A 27,617-nucleotide genomic window follows, 5' to 3' on the forward strand; every position below is an offset into this window, starting at 1 on the left:
TCTGTTTTCATTCTTCTACAGGTTGACAACCAGTTGTGCCAGCACCATTTGTTGAAGATGCTTTCTTTCTTCCATTGTATACTTTTAGCTCCTTTATCAAAAATTAGGTGTTCATATGTTTGTGGGTTAAAATCCAGGTCTTTTACTCTATTCCATTGATCGACTTCTCTGTTTTTATGCCAATACCAAGCTGTTTTCAATACTGAAGCTCTGTAATAGAGTTTGAAGTCAAGGATGGTAATGCCTCCAGAAGTTCCTTTATTGTATAAAATTGTTTTGGCTATTCTGCATGTTTTCTTTTTTCTATATAAAGTTGATTAATCTCCTCTCAAGATCTATGAAGAATTTCGTGGGACCTTGATGGGGATTGCATTGAATCTATAAATTGCCCTTGGTAGAATAGCCATTTTTACTATGTTAATCCTCTCAATCCAAGAGAAAGGGAGATACTTCCATTTTCTGGTATCCTCTTCAATTTCTTTCTTCAAAGACTTAAAGTTCTTGTCAAATAGATCCTTCACTTCCTTGGTTAGAGTTACCCCAAGATATTTTATGCTATTTGTCGCTATCGTGAAAGGTGATGCTTCTTTGATTTCCCTCTCTGCTTCCATATCATTTGTGTATAGGAGGGCAACTGACTTTCTTGGAATTGATCTTGTATCCTGCCACATTACTAAAGGTGTTTATCCGCTGTAGGAGTTCTTTGCTGGAGTTTTTGGGGTCGCTTATGTACACTATCATATCATCTGCAAATAATGAAAGTTTAACTTTTTCCTTACCAATTCGAATCCCTTTGATCCCCTGATGTTGTCTTATTGCAATTGCTAGAACTTCAAGCACTATATTGAAGAGGTATGGAGAGAGTGGTCAGCCTTGTCGTGTTGCTGATTTTAGTGGATTGGCTTTGAGTTTCTCTCCACTTAATTTGATATAAGCTGTCAGCTTGCTATAAATAGCTTTTATTATAGTTAGGTATGACCCTTGTAACACTAATCTCTCTAAGACCTTTATCATAAAGGGATGTTAATTTTGTCAAATGCTTTTTCAGCATCTAATGAAATGATCATATGATTTTTTTCTTTCAGTTTATTTATATAATGGATTACATTGATAGATTTTTGTATGTTGAACCAGCCCTGCATCCCTGGGATGAAGCCTACTTGATCATAATGGATAATTTTTCTAATGTGTTCTTGTATTCGGTTTGCTATTATTTTATTGAGATTTTTTGCGTCGAAGTACATGAGAGAGTTTGGCCTGTAATTCTCTTTCTTGGTTGAGTGTTTGTGTGGTTTTGGTAGCTTCATAGAAGTAATTTGGCAATGACTTTTCTGTTTCTATACTGTGAAATACATTAAGGAGTATAGGCATTAGGTCTTCTTGGAAGTTCTGGTAGAATTCTGCATTGAAACCATCTAGACCTGGGCTTTTTGGTAGGGAGGTTATTTATAACAACTTCTAATTCTTCGCGACTAACAGGTCTATTTAGATTGTTCACCTGGTCCTGGTCTAACTTTGGTATATGGTACTTATCTAAAAAAGTGTCAATTTCTTTAACATTTTAAAATTTTGTGGCATACAGGCTTTTGTAGTAAGATCTAATGATTTTCTGAATTTTTTCTGTGTCTGTGGTTAAGTCTCCCTTTTAATTTCTGATCTTGTTGATTTGTGTATTTTCTCTTCGCCATTTGATTAGTTTGGATAGGGGTTTATCAATCTTCTTGATTTTCTCCAAGAACCAGCTTTTTGTTTCATTGATTCTTTGGATTGTGTTCTGTGTTTCTATTTTGTTGATTTCAGCCCTTGTTTTGATTATTTCCAGTCTTCTACTCCTCCTAGGTGAGTCTGCTTCTTTATTTTTTTCTAGAGCATTCAGGTGGGCTGTTAGGTCTCCAATGTGTGCTTTCTCTGTTTTCTTTAAGTGGGCACTTAGTGCTATGAACTTTCCTCTTAGCACTGCTTTCATAGTGTCCCATAGGTTTGAGTATGTTGAGTCTTTATTTTCATTGAATTCAAGAAAGTCTTTAATTTCTTTCTTTATTTCTTCCTTGATCCAGGTGTGGTTCAGCAGTTGACTGTCCAGTTTCCATGAGTTCGTAGGCTTTCTTGGGGTAGCATTGTTTTTGAATTCCTACTTTAATCTATGGTGATCCGATAAGACACAGGTGGTTACTAATATTTTTTTGTAACTATGGAAGTTTGCTTTGTTACCGACTATGTGGTTGATTTTCGAAAAGGTTCCATGAGCTGCAGAGAAGAAGGTATATTCTTTCCTATTTGGGTGGAATGATCTATATATGTCTATTAAGTCCCCTTGATTCATTACCTCCCTTAATCCTCTTATTTCTCTGTTAGGTTTCTGTCTGATTGACCTGTCCTTTGGTGAGAGAGGAGTGTTGAAATTTCCTACTACTAGTGTGTGTGGTTTGATGACTGCCTTGAGTTTTAGTAATGTTTCTTTTACGTATGTGGGTGCTTTTATATTAGGGGCATAGATATTCAGGATTGAGACTTTGTCCTGATGAATTGTTCCTGTTATGTGTAAAAAATGTCTGTCTCCATCTCTTCTGATTGATTTTAGTTTGAAGTCAACTTTGTTAGAGATTAGTATGGCCACACCTGCTTGTTTCTTTGGTCCATTTGCTTGATAAACCTTTTCCCAGTCCTTTACTCTTGAGTAGATATCTGTCTTTGTGGTTGAGGTGTGTTTCTTGTAAACAGCAGAATGTTGGATGCTATTTTTGTATCCAATCTCTTAGCCTGTGCCTCTTTATAGGTGAGTTGAGTCCATTGATATTAAGTGATATTAATGACCAGTGGTTGTTAACTCCAGTCATTTTTTCTTTCTTCTTCTTCTTCTTCTTTTTTGGTATTAGAGTTTGTGTTTCCCTTCTTCATGTTGTTCTGGTGAAGGGTGATTAGATGTCTGAATTATTCTGGGCATTGTTAGATTCCTTGGGTTGTGATTTTTCTTCTATTACTTTCTATAAGGCTGGATTTATGACTACGTATTGTTAAATTTGTTTTTTTCCTGGAAAATTTTGTTTTCTCCATTTTTAGTGAACAAAAGCTTGGCTGGGTATAGTAGTCTGGGCTTGCATCCATGGTCTCTCAGTTTCTGCAGTACATCTACCCAGGACCTTCTGGCTTTTATGGTTTCCATAGAGAAGTCTGGTGTAAGTCTGATAGGTTTACCTTTATAAGTAACTCGGCCCTTTTCCTTTGCAGCTCTTAATATTCTTTCTTTATTCTGTGTGCTTTGTGTTTTGATTATTATATGGCGAGGAGATTTTTTTTTGGTTCATTCTATTCAGTGTTCTTTATACTTCTTGAACCTTCAAAGGAATATCTTTCTTTAGGTTGGGAAAGTTTTCTTCTATAATTTTATTAAATATATTTTCCGGACCGTTGAGCTGCACTTCTTCTCCTTCTTCTACCCCTATTATTCTTAGATTTGGTCTTTTTATTGTGTCCCAGATTTCCTGAATGTTTTGTGATGAGAATTTGTTGGTTTTGCTGTTTTCTTTGATCAGTGTGTTTATTTTCTCTATGGTATCTTCAGTGTCTGACATTTTCTTCTATCTCTTGTAATCTGTTGGTAGTACTTGTCTCTGTAGTTCCTGTTCGTTTACCCAGATTTTCCATCTCCATCCTTCCCTCGGTTTGGGTTTTCTTCACTACTTCCATTTCATTCTTCAAGTCTTGAACCGCCTTCATTACCTGTTTGATTGCTTTTTCTTGTTTCTCTTGGTTTTCTTGGGTATCTTTGAGCAATTTATTCATTTCCTCTACCTTTTTGTTTGTGATCTCTAATGTTTATGGCAGTTTTTCACCTCCTGTTTAAGGTCCTCTATTATTTTCATATAATTCACTTTTGAGTCGATTTCTTCTAATTCTTCTCGAGAAGGGTGTACAATTCTTCTTATTTCAGGATCTCTGGATTCTGGTGATGTCATGTTGCCTTTCAGGTTGTTAGAGGAATTCTTGCATTGGCGCCTTCCCATCTTTTCCTTCAAATAGAGCCAGGAGAGGCCTGGTGTCTTGGTCCATTTTGCTGTGACTGACTCTCTGGGTGTAACTCCTCAGTGTAGAAGCAGGAACCATTCCTGTGCAGATGGAACTCCTCAGCACCCTCCAGATGGAGCTCCTCAGCACTTAAACAGGGGTGCCTTGTAGCCCAATGTGCCAGGGACAAAAGGAAGAACATGGTAGGCAGGGCGGGGTCCAGTGGAGCACAAGAGACCCTGCAGCACAAGCTCAAGGTTCCCGGGCTCCCTTGCAGGGGACCTTGAGGCCTGTCCGGTATGCATGCACTTACCGCTCTGGGACAAAAGTTTAATATCTTAACTGGAAAAAATACAAAGGTATAACTATAAAAATCATTCTGTTTTTTTTCATAAAACTACTGTAGAATAAGTTTTGTACTCAATACACACTTAATATATACTTAATGTAATTGTTATAGCTGAATTATAATGAATATACTGTATTTGCTGATTATTTTATCCTCTACCTGTTGGAGTATCCATTTGGCAGCTTCTATAAAATCTCTATTAAAGATTGGCTCATTGCTCCTTTTAAGAATTTTACTAAGTAGCTTAATATCTCTCATAAGAATATTATAACTAAGGCCTTAACCATTGAATATCTAATTAAAAATTTTTAAACTATTCTCTCTTTAGTTCCAAGTCTGCATAGCTGATAGGAAAATGGAAAAAGAAAGCATATTTAACTAGTGTTGCTGGCCTAATTAGATATCAACATGTAGAAGAATGAAAACAGATCCATATTCATCTCTATGCACAAAACTGAAATCCAAATGAAGCAAAGACTAAATGAATCAACAATACTGAATCTCATAGAAGAAAAATTTGAAGTAACGCTTGAATGCATTGGTACTTCCCAAACATAGCCTTGGTGGCACAAACAATGTAGGAAAAAATTAATCAATGAGATCTCCTGAACTGAGAAGATCCTGTATAGCAAAGGATATAATCACCAAGATATAATATCAGACTATATGATGGGAAAATATGTTTGCTAATCACCAATCCACTCCAAAAACAAAAGAACTCAGGAAATTAGTCAGCAAAGAACAACCAATCCAATAAAAATATTACAGTCCTAAACTGAAAACTCTCAATAGATGAACTTAACATGACTGAAAGACACTCAAAAAATGCTCAAATGTATCATCCTTTAGCCATTAGAGAAATGCAAATCAAAACAACTCTGCGATTCCAGCTTGTCCCCTTAAGAATGACCTGTAGTAATATGAGCAGCAGGGCTGCGTCCCCAGCACCCCGCTGCCTGCTCAGCTAGCTTATGCCCCGAAATAATTACACGGACACTGTATTCTTTTAAACACTGCTTGGCCCTTTAGCTCTAGCACTTACAGGCTAATTCTCACATCCCGATCAACCCATCTCTAATAATCTGTGAGAACTGGTCTTACTGGGAAGATTCTAGCCTAGTCCATCCTGGGTCGGAGCTTCATGGCGTGTGTCTGCCCAGGAGCGGGGCATGGCATCTCTCTGAGGCATCTGCTCCCGAGAGGAGAGCTGTGGAGTCTGAGCTCACTTCCTCTTCCTCCCAGCGTTCTGTTCTGTTTACTCCTCCCACCTATCTTCTAACCAATAAAATGGGCCAAGGCAGTTCCTTTATTAGCCAATGACCTTCCTCCATCAATGACCCAAGATTAAAATACTGCTAATAAGTTATGCTGAAGAGAATGTGTGGTAAAGTAAAAATTTTCCACTGCTGGTGAAAGTGCAAACTGACACAGCTGCTTTGAAACTAGTGTGGCAATTCTGTGAAAATTAGGCAAACATCTACCTTAAAACTCAGCAATACCCCTTTTGGCCCTATATACAAAAGATGCTCAACCATAACATAAAGACATGTGCTCAGCTATGTTTATAGCAGAATTACTTTGTTATAGACAGAAACTGAAAACAACCCAAAATACACCTCTTCTACACATAAGGTAAATGAGAGAAATAATCTTATACAATAGCTACAATACCATAAAATACCCTTGAGTAACTCTGACCACACAAATGGAAAAACCTGTATGATAAGAACTTTAAATCTTTTAAGAAAGATCAGAATATTCAAAGATCTCCTATTCTCTTGTGGAATGTAGAACGAACATAGCAAAACTGACAATCTTACTGAAATCAACTTACAGATTTAATGCAAATGTCCATTAAAATTATAACAAGATTTTTCACAGTTCTCAAAAGAACAATCCTCAGCTTTACAAGAAAAAATAAAATATCAGGATGGTCTAAACAATCAAGGAACTTCTGAAAGCACCGCAATCTCTGACTTTAAAACATCATTACAGAGCCACAGTACTGAATCAATCCAACTTGGATACAAATTCACATGCCTACAAACAGCAGACTTTTGACAAAGAAGCAAAATTGTGAAATGGAAAAGAAACATATTTAACCTACTTATTTACTTTTAATCGACCTGAAGCTGCAGTTCTCAGAAGCTACTTCATTTCAAAACTGCCTTTCACCTTCCAATTGAAGCTGTACCTTTGTTGATAACATGTGCCCCTTGGCAGCGGGTAGGACACAGGCTCTCTCTGTCTGCTAGCCTGCCTTTCCAAGCTCAGGCAGGCAGATTTTTAACTATCTTTTTAATTTTAACTTGTAAATCATAAAATTAGAAGAATTTCGGAATCCTCTCCTCTGTTCTATTGACTGACTCTGGGGTACTGACTGTGTGAGGTTAAATTTGCTCTCTATACTTACTCTAGCTCCTGCTTGCCTTCTCCCACCCTCCCACATGTTTTAGATGTGTTAGATTCGCTGGCTATTGTGTGCTTGTGGTGCCTCAATCTTAGCAGTAACCTGGTGATTCTTGGGCCAAAAGCCGTTTTTCCTTCACTTTTTCTACCCATTTAGCAATCAATAAAGGTTACAATTCTGCGTCTATCACTCTTTCAGATTCTAAATATCTCTGCCATTGTTTCTGTTCTACTCTTAAAACTCCCTTTAGCTATCAACACATATAACTGAATAATTTTTATAATTTACATATTTAAATTTTGTCCTGCTTCTCTACATTTCTTTAAATTCTGATCCTTATTTCTGAGCACTCAATACTCACACATCCAGCTGTGGGAAAATTTTCTCTCACGGGTTCCTCATGTTTGGTCACTTCTTCCTTGTTTTGGGGGTTTGCGGATCAGCCTCACGTCTGTGTCCTATTATGCCAGGGTTCGTGGATCAGCCCCACGTTGCAGGCACCATTATGTTGGTATCTGGTGCTAGCCAAGACCCTCAATTATTTCTCTCAAGGGCACCATTATGCCAAGGTCCAGTGGATATCCCGGACCATAAATCATTTTTTCTGAACCAGACCCCAACATAAACTATCTCTCTGGCCTGGCGTGGAGGTACGGGAATAGAGACACAACTCATATTGTTTTATCGGTGGGGAGATTATCAGTGGTCCCTCATGAAGTCCTGACTGTGTTCACACCCTGAAGAATTCTTCTCATTTATTGTCCAAACAGCTTTTATATCAAAACGTAAACTGAGTGGGAAATACACCAGCCTTCTGTCTCTTAGGAACCAGGTGAATGGCGTTTTGTCACATCCACATCTACCTGTCTGCTGGGATGCTAGCTGACACAGGCTTGAATCAGCATTTCTATCAGGCATCCTCTAAATTAAAAAGAAAGGAGCAAGCAGCATCCTGACCTTTTTCTTAGGTAGCAAAGGGCTGTCTGAAAGGATACGTGACCATCCTCAGATATTGACAATGACTTTAGAGCCTGGCAGCCACACCATATAGAAATATGGGCCTACACTGAACCCAGGAACCAAGATGAATCTTTTTCTTCTAAAATGGATTCTTTCATGTATTTGCCACATAGATGTAGTGGCACAAACTGTAATCCCAGCACTCAGGACTTACAGGCAGGGTAGTTTGAGGCCAGCCTGGTCTACATAGAGAGTCTGGGTCAGCCAGGACTATGTAAAGAGACCCTTTCTCAAAATAACAAGAAGAAGGCCTCAAATAACAAAAAATATGACACACCTCGCTATCATCTGATGTGTTATTAATTTCCATATTTCTTCAGCTTACATGCATGATGAAATCTATGTTATCTTAACAAGTTTCCCACAAATGGACATATGGTAAAGCTTGAGCATTCATGGTTATTAGGATTTACTGCAAGGGTCTAAAGAGAGGAAATCAGTCACAGTGGCATGTCATTGAGTGGGATATTTAGCCCTTAGCCTCCATTTTCTTCTCTTTGTATCCAATGGTTCTGAAGAGGTCTGCTTTGCTGTACCACTTTCTACACTGTGCAATTCCTTGACACAGACTAGAAAGCAACAGCGCACTGAAATAGTTGAAACCACAAACTAAAATAACACTTTGGGACCCACAAATTAGCCGTCTTGTGTATTTGTTGCAGTGATGACCAAGTTTTTCTCGTTCCATCTGCTGTCATGGATGCTGCTACCATATATATATTCATGATTCAAATACAGTAGATTTTTAAGCATCTACAATTGCTTTATTAATTAAATTTTTTTCTCCATTGAAATTTTTTTTCTCATTATTAAAATGACTTTTTTGGCACGGGTTTAATGAGAATATGTTGCAGACAGAACTGTTTTCATCCTAATACCTTGTAATTAAACCAGCAGGATTTTTTATTTAACTTTTTTATTGATTCATTGTGGATTCCACACTATGTATCCCAATGCCACTCATCTTCCTATCTCCTCATTTCTACCTTCAGCTCTTGCAACTTCCACCCACAAAATAAAATCAAATTTAAAAGAAAAGCATAAAACAAAAACAAAAAAAAAAACAAGAAGTCTTTCAGCGTGGATGGTATTGGGTGAAATAGTGAGTCACACTGTATACGCTTTAGTCCATACACCTTAACTTGTAAGTGTTCATTGCAGTGCTCATTGGTTTGTTTTGAGGCCTCTGGCTTCTGCTATGCCTTGGATACTGGGCACTCACTGGGTTTGCTCTTGGATATCCCATTATTGCCTTGTATCATAGAGATCCAGTAGCTCTGGATCTGCAGGTCTGGCCTCATCACATGCTCCAACAATTCATAGATTCAGTGGATGTTGGGGTGGGCCAACTCAAAGACCAGTGTTGTAATATGAGCGATGGGGCTGCATCCCCAGCACCCCGGCTGCCTGCTAGCTTATGCCCGAAATAACAACACACAAACTGTATTCATTTAAACACTGCTTGGCCCATTTCTATCTAGCCTCTTCTAGGCTAATTCTCACATATTAATTTAGCCCATTTCTAATCATCTGTGCAGGCCACAAGGTGACTTACCAGGGAGATTCTAGCCTACGTCCATCCTGGGTCGGAGCTTCATCGCGTGTGTCTGCCAGGGAGCGGGGAGCATGGCGTCTCTGCTCCAGAGAGCAGAGCTGTTGAGTCTGAGCTCACTTTCTCTTCCTCCCAGCATTCTGTTCTGTTTACTCCACCCACCTATGTTCTAAGCTATGAGGCCAAGCAGTTTGTTTATTGCTTAACCAATGAAATCAACAGATTGATATATGACACTCCCACATCAGACCAGGTTCTGGATCTGGTGGTGGCTGAATTAGTCAGCATGCCAGCTTTCCTTCACCCTCACTACCTGGGAGAGCTCTCCAACACAGCCCTGGCTCGCTCACTCAATGCAGTAGACAGCAAAGAACAGGGCCAGTTTTCCTGTTATTACACCCTCAGGTCCAGCCTACCCATACTTACACTGCCAAGGCCAGCTCCACTGCTTTGCCCAGTCACTGGTGAAGGCAGAACCAGCTCTTCCATTCTTGTGCCCCCCAGGTTGGCTCTCCTGTGTGATTTAGGTGGCAAGGGGTGGGCAGTGAGGGCACATTTCCCTTACCCTTGCCATTCCTTGGCATATGAGGGAGGGTGCAGCTTTCCTGCTCTCATGCTCACAGGCCTGGCTACCTGCCCCCTGCCAACTGCGTAAGCTCTAGTGTTCTGCACAGGTGACATGTTGTGCACGCTCTGCTGTGTGCATGGACTGTAGAGCCACTAAGGGCCACACAAGCATCAGGAGTCTGGGCTGTTACCTAGGGTCAAGTTACTGTCCAAGGATTGAGTCTCTGTTGAGGCCATGTAGATCTGAGTAACCTGTGCTGCCACTCAGGGCCATGGGGTCATCTGGGCCTAGATTGCTATCAGTGGCCATATCAGGGTCCATGACCCTGCCATGATTGCCATTGTGTTGATGCCCATGATTCCTTTATCCTCCTAAAGGAATGAGGACAGGGCTTGACAGAGTTGGCCCTGCCCCTCACTGACTGTACCAGTCTGGAGAGCAGGCCCTGGACCTCCTCAGGGCAGCACAGTAGAGCTGTCCCTCCTCGTGCGGGTGTGGGTGAGCAGACCCTGAAGACAGAGAGTGAGAGAGCTAGCCCCACGATCTGCCACATGGTGGTGTGGGCAAGGGAAAGATACCCCCTTGCTCCTCACTCCTCACTGATCAATACAGATCCCAGCTGTGACTGGATGATGGATTCAGACATAGTCCTTTGCAGCAGCCTGGGCTCAGGTGTCACCATGAACCTGGTTGGCAGTACAGGTCAGTTAAAATGGCATGGACCCAATAGCAGCATGGCCCTTGAACCCCCGTATGTCTCTAGGTGTGAGCCCAGATCCTCGGCATCCACCCTAAAACCAGCATATGTTTAATCTTTGACTTTAATGTCTTTACTACAAACTAAGATCTGTTATATTAATTTTAAAAGGCATAAATGTTTTATATGACACCTCTGTTTATTTCACACAGCACATTTGAACAGTCATATTGATTTTGAAAGCAATTAATTAAAATTAAGTATAAGATTAAATGGATTTTTAGTGTTTATTTGATCATGAATTAATTAAAGATAAAGAAAATGTGAACTATAGAAGAAACTCTGAAGACTACAAGCCAAGTTTTATGTTTTTTGTTATACGATTTTTGTGAAATATACCATTGCTAATAGCTAACTTTAAAATCAGTGTTATTGCCAGTAATCAAAACATAAGTTAATTGTATTGTTCGAGAATTGTGCTTTATAATTCATAGTTAAGTGAGTGGAAGAAATTAATTTTAATATTTAAGTATGGCCTTTGGCTAGTACATTTTTATATGATTGATTCACATGGTAATTAAAATTCTACTCCTCATTTATATCCCAGATGAACTTTAAGGGAATGTTTTTCATGTTCCTGTTGAATATTCTGTCAAATCTTTCATTCTGATCCACAGTCAAGTGATGCTTCCAGTCTCCAATGGTTCCTAATGGGAGAAGCAGAGGATAGCACCTATATAAGTAAAAGTATCAGGAAACAGTCCACCCAACACACTCTATTCTCTACAGCTGACGCTGCACATCCCTCTCAGGAGAGTTAGCTTGACTATCTCTCCTCTCATCACAGAAGAAACTTCATGAGTAGCAACAAAATAAATAGATATCACTAGCTACTACCACTGAGTTGTAGCCAATTTTTAGAAAAAAAAACCTTAAAAGTTAAAAATATATATTAGAATTTTAAAAAGTACATTTTACTATGTGCCAATCATTATACTAAGAAAACACTGAGACTTCAAACACAGTACATTTCAAACACAGTCTTTTGAGGTATATGCTGTTTGGTTCTTTATTTTTAAACAGAAAAAAAAATGAGACCCTGAGGATTTTAGCAAAATAAGTCAAGGATATAAAGAGCTTCAGAGTGGTTACTGTTGTGGTTTTACTGAGTAGGAATTTGAAATGATCACTCTGCTAGTTAAAATGAAAACAGTTATTTAGAGTTCTTAGTTGTCTGAGAGGATGATATTATTATTTGATTTGGAACGGATGGTGACCTATCATGTGTAAGATATTTAGGCTTGCTGAGAAATGAGATGTGAGAATTGATGTTAAGTGGCAGAAGAGACAAAATAAAAGAGTTCTTGAAAAATATAAAAACCCAGCAATATTTAAATATAAGCTAATACAACAATGATAAGTTAAAAGGGTATCAAGAGGGAAATGTTCATTCTTACTCATATCTCTGGGCATATAATGAGATCATAATAAGTTTTTGCCTATTTACTTTATTGAATTCATGTCAGATAAAGTTATTATGACATAACTCTAATTTTTATGATGTAAAAAACCTCATATATTGAAGTAATAAGGGCGGCGGCGGGGCTGCGTCCCCAACACCCCAGCCGCCTGCCCGGCTAGCTTATGCCCCGAAATAATTACACAGACACTGTATTCTTTTAATCACTGCTTGGCCCATTCTCTTCTAGGCTAATTCTCACATATTAATTTAGCCTATTTCTAATCATCTGTGTGTAGCACCCCAAGGTGCGCTTACCGGGAAGATTCTAGCCTATGTCCATCCTGGGTCGGAGCTTCATCCCGGGAGCGGGGCATGGCGTCTCTCTCAGGCGTCTGCTGCTGAGAGGAGAGCTTTCGAGTCTCTGACCTCACTTCCTCTTCCTCCCAGTGTTCTGTCCTGTTTTCTCCTCCCACCTATCCTCTAACCAATAAAATGGGCCAAGGCAGTTCCTTTATTAGCCAATGACCTTCCTCCATCAATATATCAGGAAGCAGCATTTTAAACTTTGTTTTCAATATAGATAGACAGTAAGTTTACTTGTCCAATATCCTATAAAAATAGTAAATAAATTGTTCTTGTCTAAGCAGTGCATCCCCATGTCTGTAATCCTAGTTTTCAGGGAGCATGTGTAGTAGAGACAGGAGAATTATAAATTTAAGGGAGCTGTGGTTGCTTAGACTACACTAAGAAACACACATTCTCTCTCTCTCTTTGAAACACACACACACACACACACACACACACTCCAAACAAAACAAGATAAAAAAGAAAAATAAAGCAAAATAAAAAACCAACTCCAACAAACCAATAGCACAATATCAATTAGAGTCTTAACTTCTAACACATCCATTTCCTAGGACAAGACCACTGACATACTTTAAAGATTCATTTGTGTGGCCTAAAAAGAAGGAAAGTCATATTTATTTAGTAAATGAAATTGTCAGATTTTTAACTAAAACTACTACAAACCTTCAAATTCTCTGTCAATTAAAATGCTTAAAATTTCCAAATGTCATTATGTCATTATCACCTGGAGAAATACTTTAGAAACATGTATTATTTCTTCAAAGTATTCTAGGAACCACTCAACATTATTATTATTATTATTATTATTTTTGCTATTACAGACTAGTAAATATCACCTTTGCGGAGGAATGTTCCCTCATTATTTCTTGTCCCAATTTTTTTTTTTACAATATCGTCATAATTTGCTCGTGGGTCAGATTTCATGTTCTGAAATGTAGCTTGTCTCACAACAGCATCCACATCTTCTTCACTCAGTTCTTTCTCCAGAAAACTGCAGATTTTCAGCACTGAGCCCCTGAGGTCCTGAAAAAGTCGTGGGTTGAGAAGGTACTGACCTTTTAATGGAGGTGTGAGTTACAGCCCAGTGTGTAACATGAACTCGTCCGATTTACTTTTGGAATGCAAAGATTGTTCAACACATAAAAACATCATAGAAACAGGGTGTATTAAAACTGAAATTATTATTTATTGTAACGGATACAGAATAAACCGTTAATAAAACACAGCTCTTTTGAGACTGTAGCCTAAGCTGGCCTGGAATTCAGTATGAAGTCTATGCTGCTCTCAAAGTTAGGCATGGTCTTCCATTAGTAGTGTCCCATGGGCTTGGATTAGGGGTTGGAGCTACTAAATCATAATGTGTGTGTATGTGTGTGTGTGTGTGTTTGTGTGCGTGTATGCATGTGAACATGCAACGTGCTTGGTGCATGATGGGAGATTGTGCCACATGGGTGAAGCTCAGAAGACAAATTTAAGGAGTTATTTTTGGCCTTCCACCTTTATGGAGGCTGTGAGGATTGAATTTTGGTTGTCAGGTACACATTGGAAGCCCCTTTATCCGCTTAGCCATGTCGGCAGCCAAGGTACACTTAGGGAGTTTTGACTTTGTGCATTTACTTTTTGCCTTCTTTTTCAATTCATAGGCTCTACAAAAAGGTCAGGCCTTGTTTACTCTTGTTTTGGAGTCTGTCACAGAGAAGCCATTCACTTAGTTTTCATTAATCAGTATTTCAATAAGTACCAGAATTTGGTGAACTTTAACTATTTTTCTTTGATTTACACAGCATTTTAAGATACTGTTTAATTGAGACCAATCAAAAAATATTCTATAGATTCATAAAAATGGAGAACTTGTCTCATCTGTCAAATAATTGTCTATAGCTGTAATTGTCCACAATTTACAGTAGTTACATGCCTCACTGCTGTTTGCTGGCCTTCAGTAGTGAGCATGGGAAACTTTAGTGAAGTGGGTTATCAAGTCAATTGTAGCCTCCCTGAGAATATAGCCAAAAGAAATGAAGTCACCATTCAAAACCTTACTGTTATCTAGTGTTATTGCTACACATCTTCAACTTCGAGATATGGACTTGGCCTAATGTCCACCAATAGATGAAACAGTAAAGAATTTATGATATATGTCATATACAATATATTATTAACAATACAATAAATATATTATGTATTTATATTATATAATAAAATATATTATTATTCAGAAATTAAAAATGAAATGAAATACTGTCATCTGCAGTAAAATGTATGAAGTTAAGTGTCAGGAGCCATTTCAGGCTTCTCCTTTCTCACTTCTCACAGGGCCTTGAGGTGGAAATCTTGAGACAGAAAACTTAAAGTTAACTAAGACATTGTGGGCTGACCTTGGAGATTCAAGCTTCAGAGGGCACCTCAGAGTGTCTCCTTTGTTTGCTGCTTATCACTAACAGCAGGTGTTCTAGCCACTGACCTTGCAACTGCCTCACTTAGCTGCCTAGCTACTGAGCCCCTCTTTTCCTTCCCCCCTTCCCTCTTCCCCAGTTCCTTCTGCCCAAGCTCCTCACTGAGGAGTATTTAAGACATAGAACTTGCTTCAATTAATGGGATGCCTTGACAAAAGAATACTGCTTGGCGTCTGTCTCTCTCTGTCTCTTTTTCTTCCTCTCTCTCTCTCTCTCTCTCTCTCTTGCCCATGTCTTTCAGATAGTGCCTCTTCAGACCCTGGAATAACTTAGGACCTGCTGGGAGGGTCAAGTTAAGGATATCAGGTTAAGTTAATAAGTCAGACAATGAGACAAATTTCTTGTGTTCTCTTATATGTTGAAATTTAAAAGTCAACGTTAAAATAGAATTATTTGTAATAGTGACTGGGGAGGGTCTGAGTTGGAAAAAAGGAATGAAAATGACAGAAGTGTTGCAAAATAAGATCAATGCATATTTTATTAATGGGCAAGAATTTAACATCAAATTCCACTAACAGATGTAATTAACATATAATAATAAGTTTTTTAATTATGGAAGCCATTGGTTCTGCGAAGTTTTGAGGTTGCCTTTAACACAAGTGTTTGTATAAGAAGGGATCACAAAAGATGAGTTTAAATGGAGAAGAGAGTACAGAGAATGTCCAGTGAATGAGGCAGAGGCTGGACATTAGGAATCATCTCCAACAATAAGCCCAAAGAAGAATTAAAGTATGAAGATAGCTTGGAGAATGTTCTTTCAATCTAGAGAAGAATAGTTTAAAAGAAATCATTTAAAAACATAACTACCTCATCTTACCTTCTTCATATCTTCATAGCTCAGGAACATAATATTGAAGTCATGTCTGTGTTCATACCAGCCTCTTATGTGGTCAAACCAACGGCTTCCTAGCACTGGGAGGAAAAGTAACAAGTGAGAATGCCAAGCTGTGTGTTGCATATCATCTTAATAGTAAGTAAAATTCTGACTCCACATGTGATATGATGTGGGATAATGCTCTTGTACTCTGTAAAGATTTGTCACTTGTATTAGTTTAATAAAATGCTGATTGGCCAGTAGCCAGACAGGAAGTATAGGTGGGTGAACAGACTAGGAGAATTCTGGGAAGAGGAAATACAGAGAAAGTCGTCATTCAGAGGAAGCAAGATGAGAATGCTGCACTGAGAAAAGGTCATGTAGTTAAACATATATAAGAATTATGGGTTAATTTAAGTTGTAAGAGCTAGTTAATAATAAGCCTGAGCTAATAGGCCAAACATTATATATAATTAATATGTCTCTTTGTTTCTTTGGGACTGAGTGACTGCGTGACCAGGTGGGACAGAAGCTTCTGTCTACACTGATGAGCCTTTGGCTTTAATTAATCCACCTATATAGTAGAATGAACAGTTCCACAGCTGCAGTAAAAAGCCATACACAGGCTCATGCAAAGCACAACGACCTTCACCGTTTGTTCTGCCAGAATGGATTATTCTACTTTTGCCACTAGTTGGAAGGAATTGATAGAATATCTGTAAACTACAATATTTCCTACATGACATGTTTTTGTAATCCTGACAATCTTCAAATGGTGCAAAAAGATAAGCCAGTTGATAGTTTGTAGAATTGACATACAATTTTCACTAGAGATAAGTTCTTTGTGTTTTTTTTGTCTGCTATTGTTTTTTTGTTGTTCTGGTATTTTTTTTGTTGTTCTTTTTGTTCTTTTATTATTATTATTATTAAAAATTTCTACCTCCTCCCATTCCTCCCTCCTCCCTTTCTCCCTCCCTCTCCAGTCCAAAGAGCAGTCAGGGTTCCCTGCCTTGTGGGAAGTCCAAGGTCCTCCCCCCTCCATCCAGATCTAGGAAGGTGAGCATCAAAACAGACTACGCCCCCACAAAGCCAGTACCATTGTCCTTGGCTTCTCAGTCAGCCCTCACTGTCAGCCACATTCAGAGAGTCTGGTTTGATCACATTTTCCATCAGTCCCAGTTCAGCTGGCCTTGGTTGTTCTTTTTAAAAATGCCGGGTTCCATTTCTTTAAGGTATGTTCTATACGTCTGAGAATTTGGCTTTCTGGTACTTTTTGTGTAATTCATTTGAGTCTGGATCGATTAATTAATACTTACCTCTTCCATCTAGAAATGCTTGCATAAATGTTTCTATACTATCTGAGGCTTCAAATAGAATGACCAAATTTGAATAATGAAAGTAGGAGGTCAAAACATCTTTAGGATTTCTGTAGATATAAAGAATCTGTAGACAAAATTATAAAATTACTTCTTTAAGCTAATCTTGGTATGCTTATAAGTTTTTAAATAAAATTTTATAATATTTAATTATGACAATAAGCATAATTATTTCTTCTCATCTCTGATCTGTTCAAAGTCAAATGGCTATTATTTATATTTTGGTGTTACAGAGAGTAATGTAATAAACAACCTTTCTCTATGGCATTTCATGTTTTAGAATGTCACTCAAAAAGAGGTCAAGATCATGATGGGTGCACCCACTGCAACAATCTACCTGAACTAATGGGAACTTACCAACTTTGGCTGGACATGGAAGGAACAAGCATAGGTCCAAACTAGTCCCTCTTAATGAGGTTGATAGTTGTATGGCTGGGGCAGTCTGAGGGGCCAGTGGCAGTGGTATCAGGATTTTTCCATACTGCTTGTACTAGCTTTTTGGGAAACTATTCACTTTGGATGGATACCTTGCTCAACCTAGATATAGTAGGGAGGGCCTTTGAACTTCTCCAAAGCATTGTGCCTTGTCCTTTCTGAGGAGTGGTTGGAGAGTGGGGAGTTGGTAAGTGGAGTGAATGAGAGGAAGGGAGGGAATGGGAACTTGTATTTGTATGTATAATGAAAAAAGGATAGCTTGTTTTCTATCTTAAAAAATAAATATTAAGTTAAATTAAAAAGAATGTAGCTCAAATCTTAAAGAGCAGTATTAATTGTAATGTTCATAAATACTGAACATTAATTTGCCTCATATGATCAAAATATATTGTATAATATTTTAAATGTAAATTAATTACCCATGAGTGTCAATAGATGAGCATTATGTGATATTAGAAAACTAAGGTAGCAGAGGAAATAAATCTGAAAACAAAATCTAATAATCATATTGATATACCTAGTAATCTACTTATAATCTTCAAAGAACAATGAGTTTTTCCTTCATATCTTTCAGAAAAATAAGGTAAACATGAACTATGTGCATAAGTAGTATAAAAACTCACATAGAAATCATAATTTGTGGGCATCTGTCTATAACATTAGCACTTGAGTATCTATGGCAGGAGGAGGAGCTCATGCCAGCTTTAGTTACACAAAGTACACTTTTAAGAAAAAAAAAGGATGGGGCTGCAGAGATAGCTCAGAGTTATAATATTTAAAAAGATAAGTTCTTTCAAATACTTAATCTGACTGATATTCCTAACATTTTGCAAACATGGCCCAGAAATATCACAATAACACATAACTACTATGGTACTCGTCAAAGAGCGAAAGTGGCTGCTACTGTTGGCAAGTGAAGCCTGAAGTGTCTTAGTAAGCATACAAAATACGATCTAAATCACACAAAAACATTTTGAGGCTCATGAATCATTTTTCTACTTTGCCCTGACCCCAAATGTCAACCCTTTATGACTATTTCCTTCTTCCTGCTGTGGGATAATAACTTATACCCTGTCAATTGTGTTTTAATAAAACGCTGGTTGGCCAGTAGCCAGGCAAAAAGTATAGGCAGAACAACCAGGCAGGAAGTAGAGATAGGGCATCAAGAACAGGAGAATTCTGGGAAGAGGAAAGCTAGGTCCACAGTTGTGATCCAGCCACAGAAGAAGTAAGGTGTGATTACCTCGCTGAATAAGGTACCGAGTATTATCTATGTGGCTAGCATAGATAAAAATAGTGGGTAATATAAGTTATAAGAGTTAATAATAAGTATGAGCTAATGGGCCAATCAATTTATAACTAAAAAAAAAAGAAATTAAAGTAAGGGAGGAAGGAAAAGAATAAGAAAGAAAAGCCAAAATCCAAAGAACATAACTATAGGCTTAAAGCAAGGAAAATTTTAAAAATGTGAATTTATTTAAAAAAAAATAGGGCAGGCTCCACCGTCTGGAAAGCCCTGTTCTCTAGGCCCTAAACCCAGCACCTCCCCCACCCACAGAACCCCCAGCAATCAGGCAGAAGCTCTCTCTCCCATCAACCATCTCCTGCCCCAGGACCCACTGGCCCCATCTACACATGAAGGGAGAGCAACTCCTGGAGCCACAGGCTCAAACTGCACCCAGAGGAAGAAGCCCTAACTGCACCTGGATGAAGAGCAACCATGGGAGCTACAGAACCCACTTGTACCAATTAGAGGATAAGATGGGTAGATAGTAGTACATACAACTATGTAAAGAGCAACATGACATCACCAGAAATGAGTGGTTCTACAGCAACAAAACCTGAATATTCCAACACAGATGAAGGAGAAGAAAATGACCTTAAATATAACTTTATGAAAATAAAGGAGGCCCTTAAAGAGTAATTTCAAAGTTCCCTTAAAAAATGGAGGAAAGTTCTATGGTGGTATGCAACATATTCGTCAGTATTGCTATAGGATAGGGTCATTTCAGGTTGCCTATCCTCAGCTGCTCAAGGGACTAACTAGGGACATCACCATGGACTCCTGGGAGCCACTCTAGGGTCAAGTCTCTTGCCAACCCTAAAGTGGCTCCCTTAACTAAGAATTGTGGTTCCATGCTCCCCTGTCCAACCTTCCTTTATTCCAATCCTCCTGTTTCCCCAAGTTCCCCCCCTCCTTCCCTTATAACTTTTATCTGGTGATGGATGGAGATAGAGACAGAGACCCACACTGGAGCACTGGTCTGAGCTCCCAAGGTCCCAATGAGGAGCAGAAGGAGGGAGAACATGAGCAAGGAAGTCGGGACCACGAGGGGCGCACCCACCCACTGAGACAAGGGGGCTGATCTAGTGGGAGCTCACCAAGGCCAGCTGGACTGTGACTGAAAAAGCATGGGATAAAACCGGACTCTCTGAACATGGCAAACAATGAGGGCTGATGAGAAGCCAAGGACAATGGCACGGGATTTTGGCCCTACTTCATGTTCTGGCTTTGTGGGAACCTAGCCAGTTTGGTTGTTCACCTTCCTAGACATGGACGGAGGGGGGCGGACCTTGGACTTTCCACAGGGCAGGGAACCCTGACTGCTCTATGGACTGGAGAGGGTGGGGGAGAGGAGTTTTGGGGGAGGGAGAGAAGGGTGGGAGGAGGGGGAGGGAAATGGGAGGCTGGGAGGAGGCGGATACTTTTTTTTTCCTTTTCTCAATAAAAAAAAAGAAAAAAAAAAAAGAAAAAACCTATACAGTACAATGTATTTGTTAACTAGCAACATTACCATCCCACAATGTATTTCAAAATACTGTGTTCTATATGATAAGATCACATGATTATCTATACATTTAAAGCTATTCAAATAAAAAATCTCCAGAGTGTTAAAAAAAATGGAGGAAAAAGCAAACAAAAAACTGGAAGAAATCAATAAATCCTTTAAAGAAAATCAAGAATACCATGAAAAAGCAATCAAACAAGGGAAGGAAATAGTTCAAGACTTGAAAAATCAAAAAAAGGCAATAAACAAAATACAAACTGAGGGAATTCTGGATGTGGAAAATTGGGGTTAAATGAGCAGGAACTACAGATGCAAAAATAACCAACAGAATGAAGGAGATGGAAAAGAGAATCACAGGGGTTGAAGATACAATAGATGAAATTGCCTCATTATTCAAAAAAGGGTAAATCCAACAAATTCTTAGCAGAAAACATCCATGAAATCTAGGACACTGTGAAATGACCAAACCTAAAAATAATAGGGATAGAAGAAGAAGAATACCAGCTCAAAGCATAGAAAGTATTCAACAAAATCATAGAAAAATTTCCCACCCCAAAGAAGGAAATGCCTATGAAGGTACAAGAAGCATACAGAACATCAGTTACATTAGACCCCTCAAAAAGTCCCCTTGTCATATTTTAATCAAAACACTAAATATACAGAATAAAGAAAGAATACTAAGAGCTGCAAAAAAAAGGCCAAGTAACATAAAACAGCAAACCTATCAGAATTACGCCAGACTTTTGTCTTTTTTCTTTTTTAAATATTTTTATTCAAAAATTTACCCTTCCTCCCCTCCTCCAATTCCCCTCCCCCTCCACCACTCTTTCTCTTCCTTCCCTCTCCCTCCTTAAGAGAGATCAGGGTACCCTGCACTGTGGGAAGTCCAAGGCCCTCCCCCACTCCATCCAGGCCTAGGAAGGTGTGCATCTAAATAGATCAGGGTCCCAAAAAGCCAGTGCATGCAGTAGAAACAGGTCCTAGTGACATTATCGATGGCTTCTCAGTCTGCCCCCATTGGCAGCCACAATCAGAGAGTCCAAAAAAGATCGCTGGGCAAAAGTTACACCAGACTTTTCAATGGAAATTTTGAAAGCAAGGAGGTCCTAAGCAGATGTTCTCAAGACACTAAGAGACCACAGATGCGAGCCCAACTACTATACCCAGCAAAGTTCTCAATTGCGACAGAGAAAATAAGATATTCCACAACAAAACCAGAGTTAAACAATACCTATCCACAAATCCAGCCCTACAGAAAGTACTAGAAGAAAAACTCCAACCAAAGTACTAGAAGAAAAACTCCACAAAAAACACAGGTAACAGGTAACCTTACACCAGCAAACCCCAAAAGGAAGCACACAAACACTACCACCAAAACTAAATAAAACAGCAATTAAAAATCACTAGTCATTAATATCTCTTAATATCAGTGGTCTCAATTCACTTATGAAAAGATGCAGGCTATCAAAATGGATACAAAAACAGGACCCATCCATCTGTTGCATACAAGAAACACATCTCAACCTTGAAAACACAGATTACTTCAGAGTAAATGTTGGGAAAGGATTTTCCAAGCACATGGACTGAAGAAACATGCAGGTATAACTATGCTAATATCGAATTAATAAATTTCAAAATAAAATTAATCAAAAGAGATGGAGAAAGACATTTCATATTCATCACAGGGAAAAACCATCAAGATTAAGTCTCAATTATGAACATCTTTGCCCCAATACAAGGACACCCTCATTTGTAAAGGAAACATTACTCCAGCTTAAATCGCACATCAAACCACACACAATAATAGTGGGAAACTTCAACACTCCAGTTTCACCACTGCACAGGTCTACCAGACAGACACTTAACAGAGAAATAAGGGAACTAACAGATGTCATGACTCAACTGGACTTAACTGACAGCTATAGAACATTCCACCCAAACATAAAAGAATATATCTTCTTTTCAGCACCTCATGGAGCCTTCTTTAAAATTCACCACATACTCTGTTACATAGCAAACTCAGCAGATACAAAAAAATAAAAAATGGAATAACCCCCTGTACTTTATCAGCTCACCATGACTTACGTTTGGAATTCAACCAAAATGGTAATTGTAGAAAGTGTACAATTACATGGAAATTGAACAATCCTCAAATGAACCATCAAAGGGTCCAGGAAGAAATAATGTAGGAAATTAAAGACTTCCCAGAATTCAACAAAAATGAAAGCACAACATATCCAAACTTAAGTGACAATATGACAACAGTACTAAGAGAAAAGTTTGTCTATCTTTGGAAATCAGTATGGTAGTTTCTCAGAAAGTTTGGAATCAATTTACCTCAACACCTGGTAATACTACTCTTGGCCATATATCCAAAGGATGCACAATCATATCACAAGGACATTTGCTCAACTATGTTCATAGAAGCATTATTCATAAGAGCTGGAACCTGGAAACAACTTAGATGCCCATCAATTGAAGAATGGCTAAAGAAAATGTGGTACATTCTTACGATGGAATATTACTCATTGTTAAAAAAAATAATGACATCTTGAAATTTGCAGGCAAATGGACGGAACTAGATAAAAATCATCATTAGTGAGGTGTCCCGGGTCCAGAAACACAGATATGGTATGTAGTAACTCTTAAGTGGATATTAGATGTGATCAAAGGATAACCAAGCTACAATCCACAATTCCAGAGAAACTAGGTAAAAGGGGGAACCCCTAAGAAAGACACACACGGAGGGATCCAGGAAGGAAAATATTAAGATCTCTTGGGTAAACTTGTAGGAGGGTAGAAGGGAGGAGTTGAGGTATAGGAACATGAGGGATCAACAAGAGTGAGTTAGGAGAGAACAATGAGGAAGATACCTTGGCAGAGGACGTTATGGAGAAACCTGGTACTAGGGAAATTGTCAGGAATCCAAGAGGATGACCCCAGCTAAGACTCCTAGTAATAGTGGAGAGGGTGTCTGAAAGGGCCTTCCCTTTTATTCAGATTAATGATTACCCTAATTGTCATCATAGAACCTATATCCAGTAACTGATGGGAGCAGATGCAGTGACCCACAGTCAAGCACTCAGATGAGCTTCTGGAGTTCATTTGAAGAGAGGGAGGATGGATCAAAATAACAAGGGGAGTAAAGAGCATGATTGGGAAGCCCAGAGAGACAGCCGGCCTGAGCCAGTGGGTGCTCAGAGACTATGGACTGACAGGTGAGGAACCTACACGGGACTGAACTAGACCCTCTAAATGTGGGTGACAATTATGTGGTTTGATATGAGGTTGGGGACCCTGGCATTCACACTAGGACCCATCCCAGGTGCATAAACCTGCTTTTTGGAGTCCATTCCCTATAGTGGGATATTTTACTCAGGCTTGATATTAGGGGTAGGGGCTTGCTCCTGCCTCAAGTTAATATTCCAGACTTTGTTGATTTCTGAAAAAAGGCCTTACTCCCTCTGAGGAATGGATGGAGAATGGGAAGGGAGGCTGGGGGAGACAGGGAAAGAGAAGAGGGGGAACTGGTGATGGTATAATAAGATGAAAAGTAATTTTTAATAAAAATATGAAAATAACAACAAAAAGAAAAATCAGTTTTATAAACTGATAAAATTAAGAATGCTGCTGATAAAAACACACATGAGAAAACAATGAGGATGAGCTAAAATAGATTCATAACTAGAGGTGACAGAAAACAAACCAACAAGAAGAATGTAATAACATATTAGACTAATGATAGAACCTTTTCACATAATCAAAAATAATGATGGCCAATAAACATCAAACATGGTTACTTCCATTATAAGGATGAAGATGCAAATTAACATACATTTGAGACAACTTTTTCTAGCTGCCATGTTGAGAAACATCTAAAAGTCTGATATGTCATGTTACTGAAGAAACACTAAGAATTCATCTATTGAGCATTTCTGCAAGAAATGACAAATACACTTTTTTCAGAATTACTCCATCACCTCCTAATGTGGAGAACTATGGTCACTGTGGCTCTGCAGCACTATTCATGGGTGTGGGTTCTAGCTGCTGGGAGAGTACCAGTAGACACACTCAAGAATGTTCATAGCAGCTGCATCACAGTGGCAAAACATTAGAATAGCCTAATTATTCAGTACTTAGAGAAGGCATTTCATGGGTACAGTAAGTCACTAAGCTCTATGACATACTTTGACTTTTTTGTTCTTAAAAACTTTTGGCACCAAATAATATGGGAGGTGGGTAGAAAAGATACGAGGTGATGGCATTTTGGCAAGGTCCACATGATTACTGTACTCAAAAAATGGTGCTCTGTTTACTGTTTGGATGTTTTCAGTGTTGTTCCGGTGGCCCTCAAAATAAATCAGGCTGAGGATCTGCTGTGTCCAGACGGTACCTGTAAGAACAAATAACAATCCTGTTTTCAATCTTGAAGAAGGTTTTAATAATGAATACCAACAGCAATGTCATCCATTTTTCAAATAATTTGGAGCTCTCTTTCCCTTCAGCAACCTAGGCATGCTTGGATGTGCTCCTTTTTCAATCCCCTTTGTCTGTGTTGAACACTCAAGTCAGTAAGGCTAAATTCTACAACTCTGTTCCTTTCTCACTTACAAATATGTGCTGATTGGTAGTGATAATCCAAATGATTCTCATAGTGTCTGTGTGTTCTATGCTTCATGCCAAGTCCTTTCGTTAATATTTAACTGCTATTGACATATAACATTTGCAGACATTAACCTGTAAAGTGCAGTATTACTACATGTGGATACATACAGTATGGTCAGATCACACCAGGGATAGCAGCACTTCTGTCTTGCTGACAGTTTTTTCCTTTTTGGAACCTTCTACTTTATTTCTTAATTTTCATAAGATATATAGCAGGATACTGAATGCTACTTTATTGCTGTTCATGGGCAATTCTGACTCATTTCTGAAACTACTTTATTATTTACTTATCTTTTAGAACGGTGAGAAAACTAATAGAATTAAATATTTCCAGTTTCAATTTCTTATCTTGCTTTGCACCTCAAATACTGCCATATTCCCAGTGATTGATCATAATACACACGTAGAAAGAGGAAACCAAAGATTTCAGTGTTATTGATATTTGGTCTCTGGACTATTAAATCAAGTCACACAGTGGAAGTATTTTGGAAATACATGCAAAATTCCAATTCTATTCCCTTTAAGAATGGATCCTATGTGATCAAATACCGTCATGCTAAGATTTAGCTTTAATTATTAATGGCTACTCCAGATAATTTATTAGTGGCAGTGTAGATTTGATTAACTCTTAATTATGAATGACTATTTCAGATAATTCATTGGTGACAGTGTAGATTAGATTAACTCTTAATTATTAATGGCTATTCCAGATAATTTGCTGGTAGTTGTATATATTGGATCAACCAGTCACTATTTCCAGTGAGGAGTGATGATGCACCATATGAAGCAGATCCTGAAATTTTGAAAGAGCTAATCATGCCAAGACATCCCCGACTCCAGGGCTTCTGACAGTGAATATGTCAGTATCCTGTGTAGCACAATATCAACACTTATAGCCCATTACATTCTTTCTGAGGACCTCCAGAAGCACCCAGCATCTCTTCAGCAGCTGAGTTATTTAGTTATTATCTACAGTGAACCAGTGACTGACTCTCTGTCTCCTTCAAGTTCTGTACCACATTAAACATCACAAAGACAGAAAGCAAAGTATGATTTAATATGAACAAAAATATTTTTGCAAAGCATCTTTATTTACTGAAATGGTCAAATACAAACATATAATCTTGGTGTTGTTGTACAAGGACAATTGGGGTGGGGTGCGAATGTGACTCTTAACACCTATAGCTTTACTATTTAGTCTGTGTTAACCACTGCGAAAACTTACACCAAGACTTGTAAGTTTCACCATCTGCTGAAGTAGAAGGAACTTCAGTTCATCTTCATGTCCAACAGAAAACAGGAGTCAAATGGAAGTGCTTGTGCTTTCTTGTCCTGATTAGCTTCGCAAACCTCAAGGCTTCCAGGCTTCCAGGAAGTCTCACTGTTTTAATTTTTTTTTTTTGAAAATTTTAAGTACATTACAGCTGTCTTGGAAATCTTGTCAACAAAATTGCATGTGTTGGAAATTTAATCATTGTCTGAGATTAAAGTCTCTACATAATAAAGCATGTATCTTTTAGAGAAAAGATTTTTTGATTATCTCAGATTTGTTCAATAGGGTAAGGAATGTTGCCATCCTTTACCAATAGGCTTTTGTTGGCTCCATATTTGATTCCTACCCCCCAGCATTTTTCCACAATAAATTACAATTTATGTATGGCAGGTGTTCTTAACCTTAGACACTTGAGTTTTATTTGTGTTTTTATCATACATTGTTCTAAATTTTAGGTTGCTGTGATTACAGATACTGTTGTCTGATGGGATTTAGCATATTGATGGAGACAAATCATTGGACATGTATGAGGGGTTATCTATATTAGGTTCATCAAGTTGTACTGCAGGTGTAAGTTGACAAGGTAGCTTCAGCTGCCATTGTGGCTTCTCCAACATGACGATGTATTCTGTTGCAACAGTGAGAAAAGTCACTGATATTGTTGAAATGACAGTGTGTGGAAAGGAGAATATTTACGCACTTATTATCAAACCCAAATACTGAGAGTTGGTGAAGCACATTTTTAATTCAGGCAATTGGGAGGCAGAAGCAGATGGATCTCTACAAGTTCAAGGCTAGCCTGGTCTACAATCACTAGTTTCAGGAAAGACTCCAAAGAGACAGAGAAACCCTATCTCAAATAAACTAAGCAAAATAAAGAAACAAACAAGAAATAAAACAAAATCGAATGCTATTCGGACTATTTGTGCCACTCACCAGATTTTGGATATGTGACTATGAAGACATCATCATCTCTAATTTCCTGATCGTCCATGTTTTCCACTATGTTCATGTTAACCAAAGATCTTTGAAAGTTATAGCCTCTGAAGTTAAATAAATATTCATCTTGATTGTCCATAGTGATTTACCTAGAAGAAAAATTATAAAGTTTTCTTCACTATCATAGTATTTTCCAATAGTGAGCAATGCTTCTTGAGTGCTCTACATGTACCAAGTACCACTGAAATGTCCCTCACGTATTAATATTTACTACAATAATCAATTACATATGCTAGATTACTAAAATTTAAAAAAATCTTATGTAGCTACATTTTATTATCACTCTATAAAATATGAAGAAACAAACATAGTAGGAAGTTAGAAAGAGTTTTCTGTAATTCCAGATGAGAATGGTGATCTTAATTCTAAACATTCAGATGAGGA

General features: G+C 38.3%; 1 protein-coding gene across 3 annotated transcripts in view; it reads right to left on the reverse strand.

Moving 5' to 3' along the window:
* Positions 1 to 10,781: 10,781 nt before the first annotated feature.
* The window catches only part of LOC121449992 (amine sulfotransferase-like), a 37,868-nt gene continuing 21,032 nt past the window's right edge, over positions 10,782 to 27,617 (reverse strand). For 2 of the 3 annotated variants that reach the window (XM_041654646.1, XM_041654648.1), the window contains exons 2-7: positions 27,171 to 27,322; positions 24,484 to 24,689; positions 17,013 to 17,139; positions 15,700 to 15,794; positions 13,266 to 13,452; positions 10,782 to 11,308 (exon numbers count right to left, since the gene is read on the reverse strand). In XM_041654646.1, the coding sequence (XP_041510580.1) occupies positions 11,187 to 11,308; positions 13,266 to 13,452; positions 15,700 to 15,794; positions 17,013 to 17,139; positions 24,484 to 24,689; positions 27,171 to 27,312 (879 nt within the window). In that variant the 5' untranslated portion in view covers positions 27,313 to 27,322 and the 3' untranslated portion in view covers positions 10,782 to 11,186. The remainder of the gene's footprint in view (positions 11,309 to 13,265; positions 13,453 to 15,699; positions 15,795 to 17,012; positions 17,140 to 24,483; positions 24,690 to 27,170; positions 27,323 to 27,617) is intronic. The other variant, XM_041654649.1, reaches the window with a different exon arrangement.

This window comes from Microtus oregoni, unplaced genomic scaffold, assembly GCF_018167655.1.
Source record: "Microtus oregoni isolate MIOR12 unplaced genomic scaffold, Mior012 000006F_ref0000085, whole genome shotgun sequence".
Classification (NCBI taxonomy): domain Eukaryota; kingdom Metazoa; phylum Chordata; class Mammalia; order Rodentia; family Cricetidae; genus Microtus; species Microtus oregoni.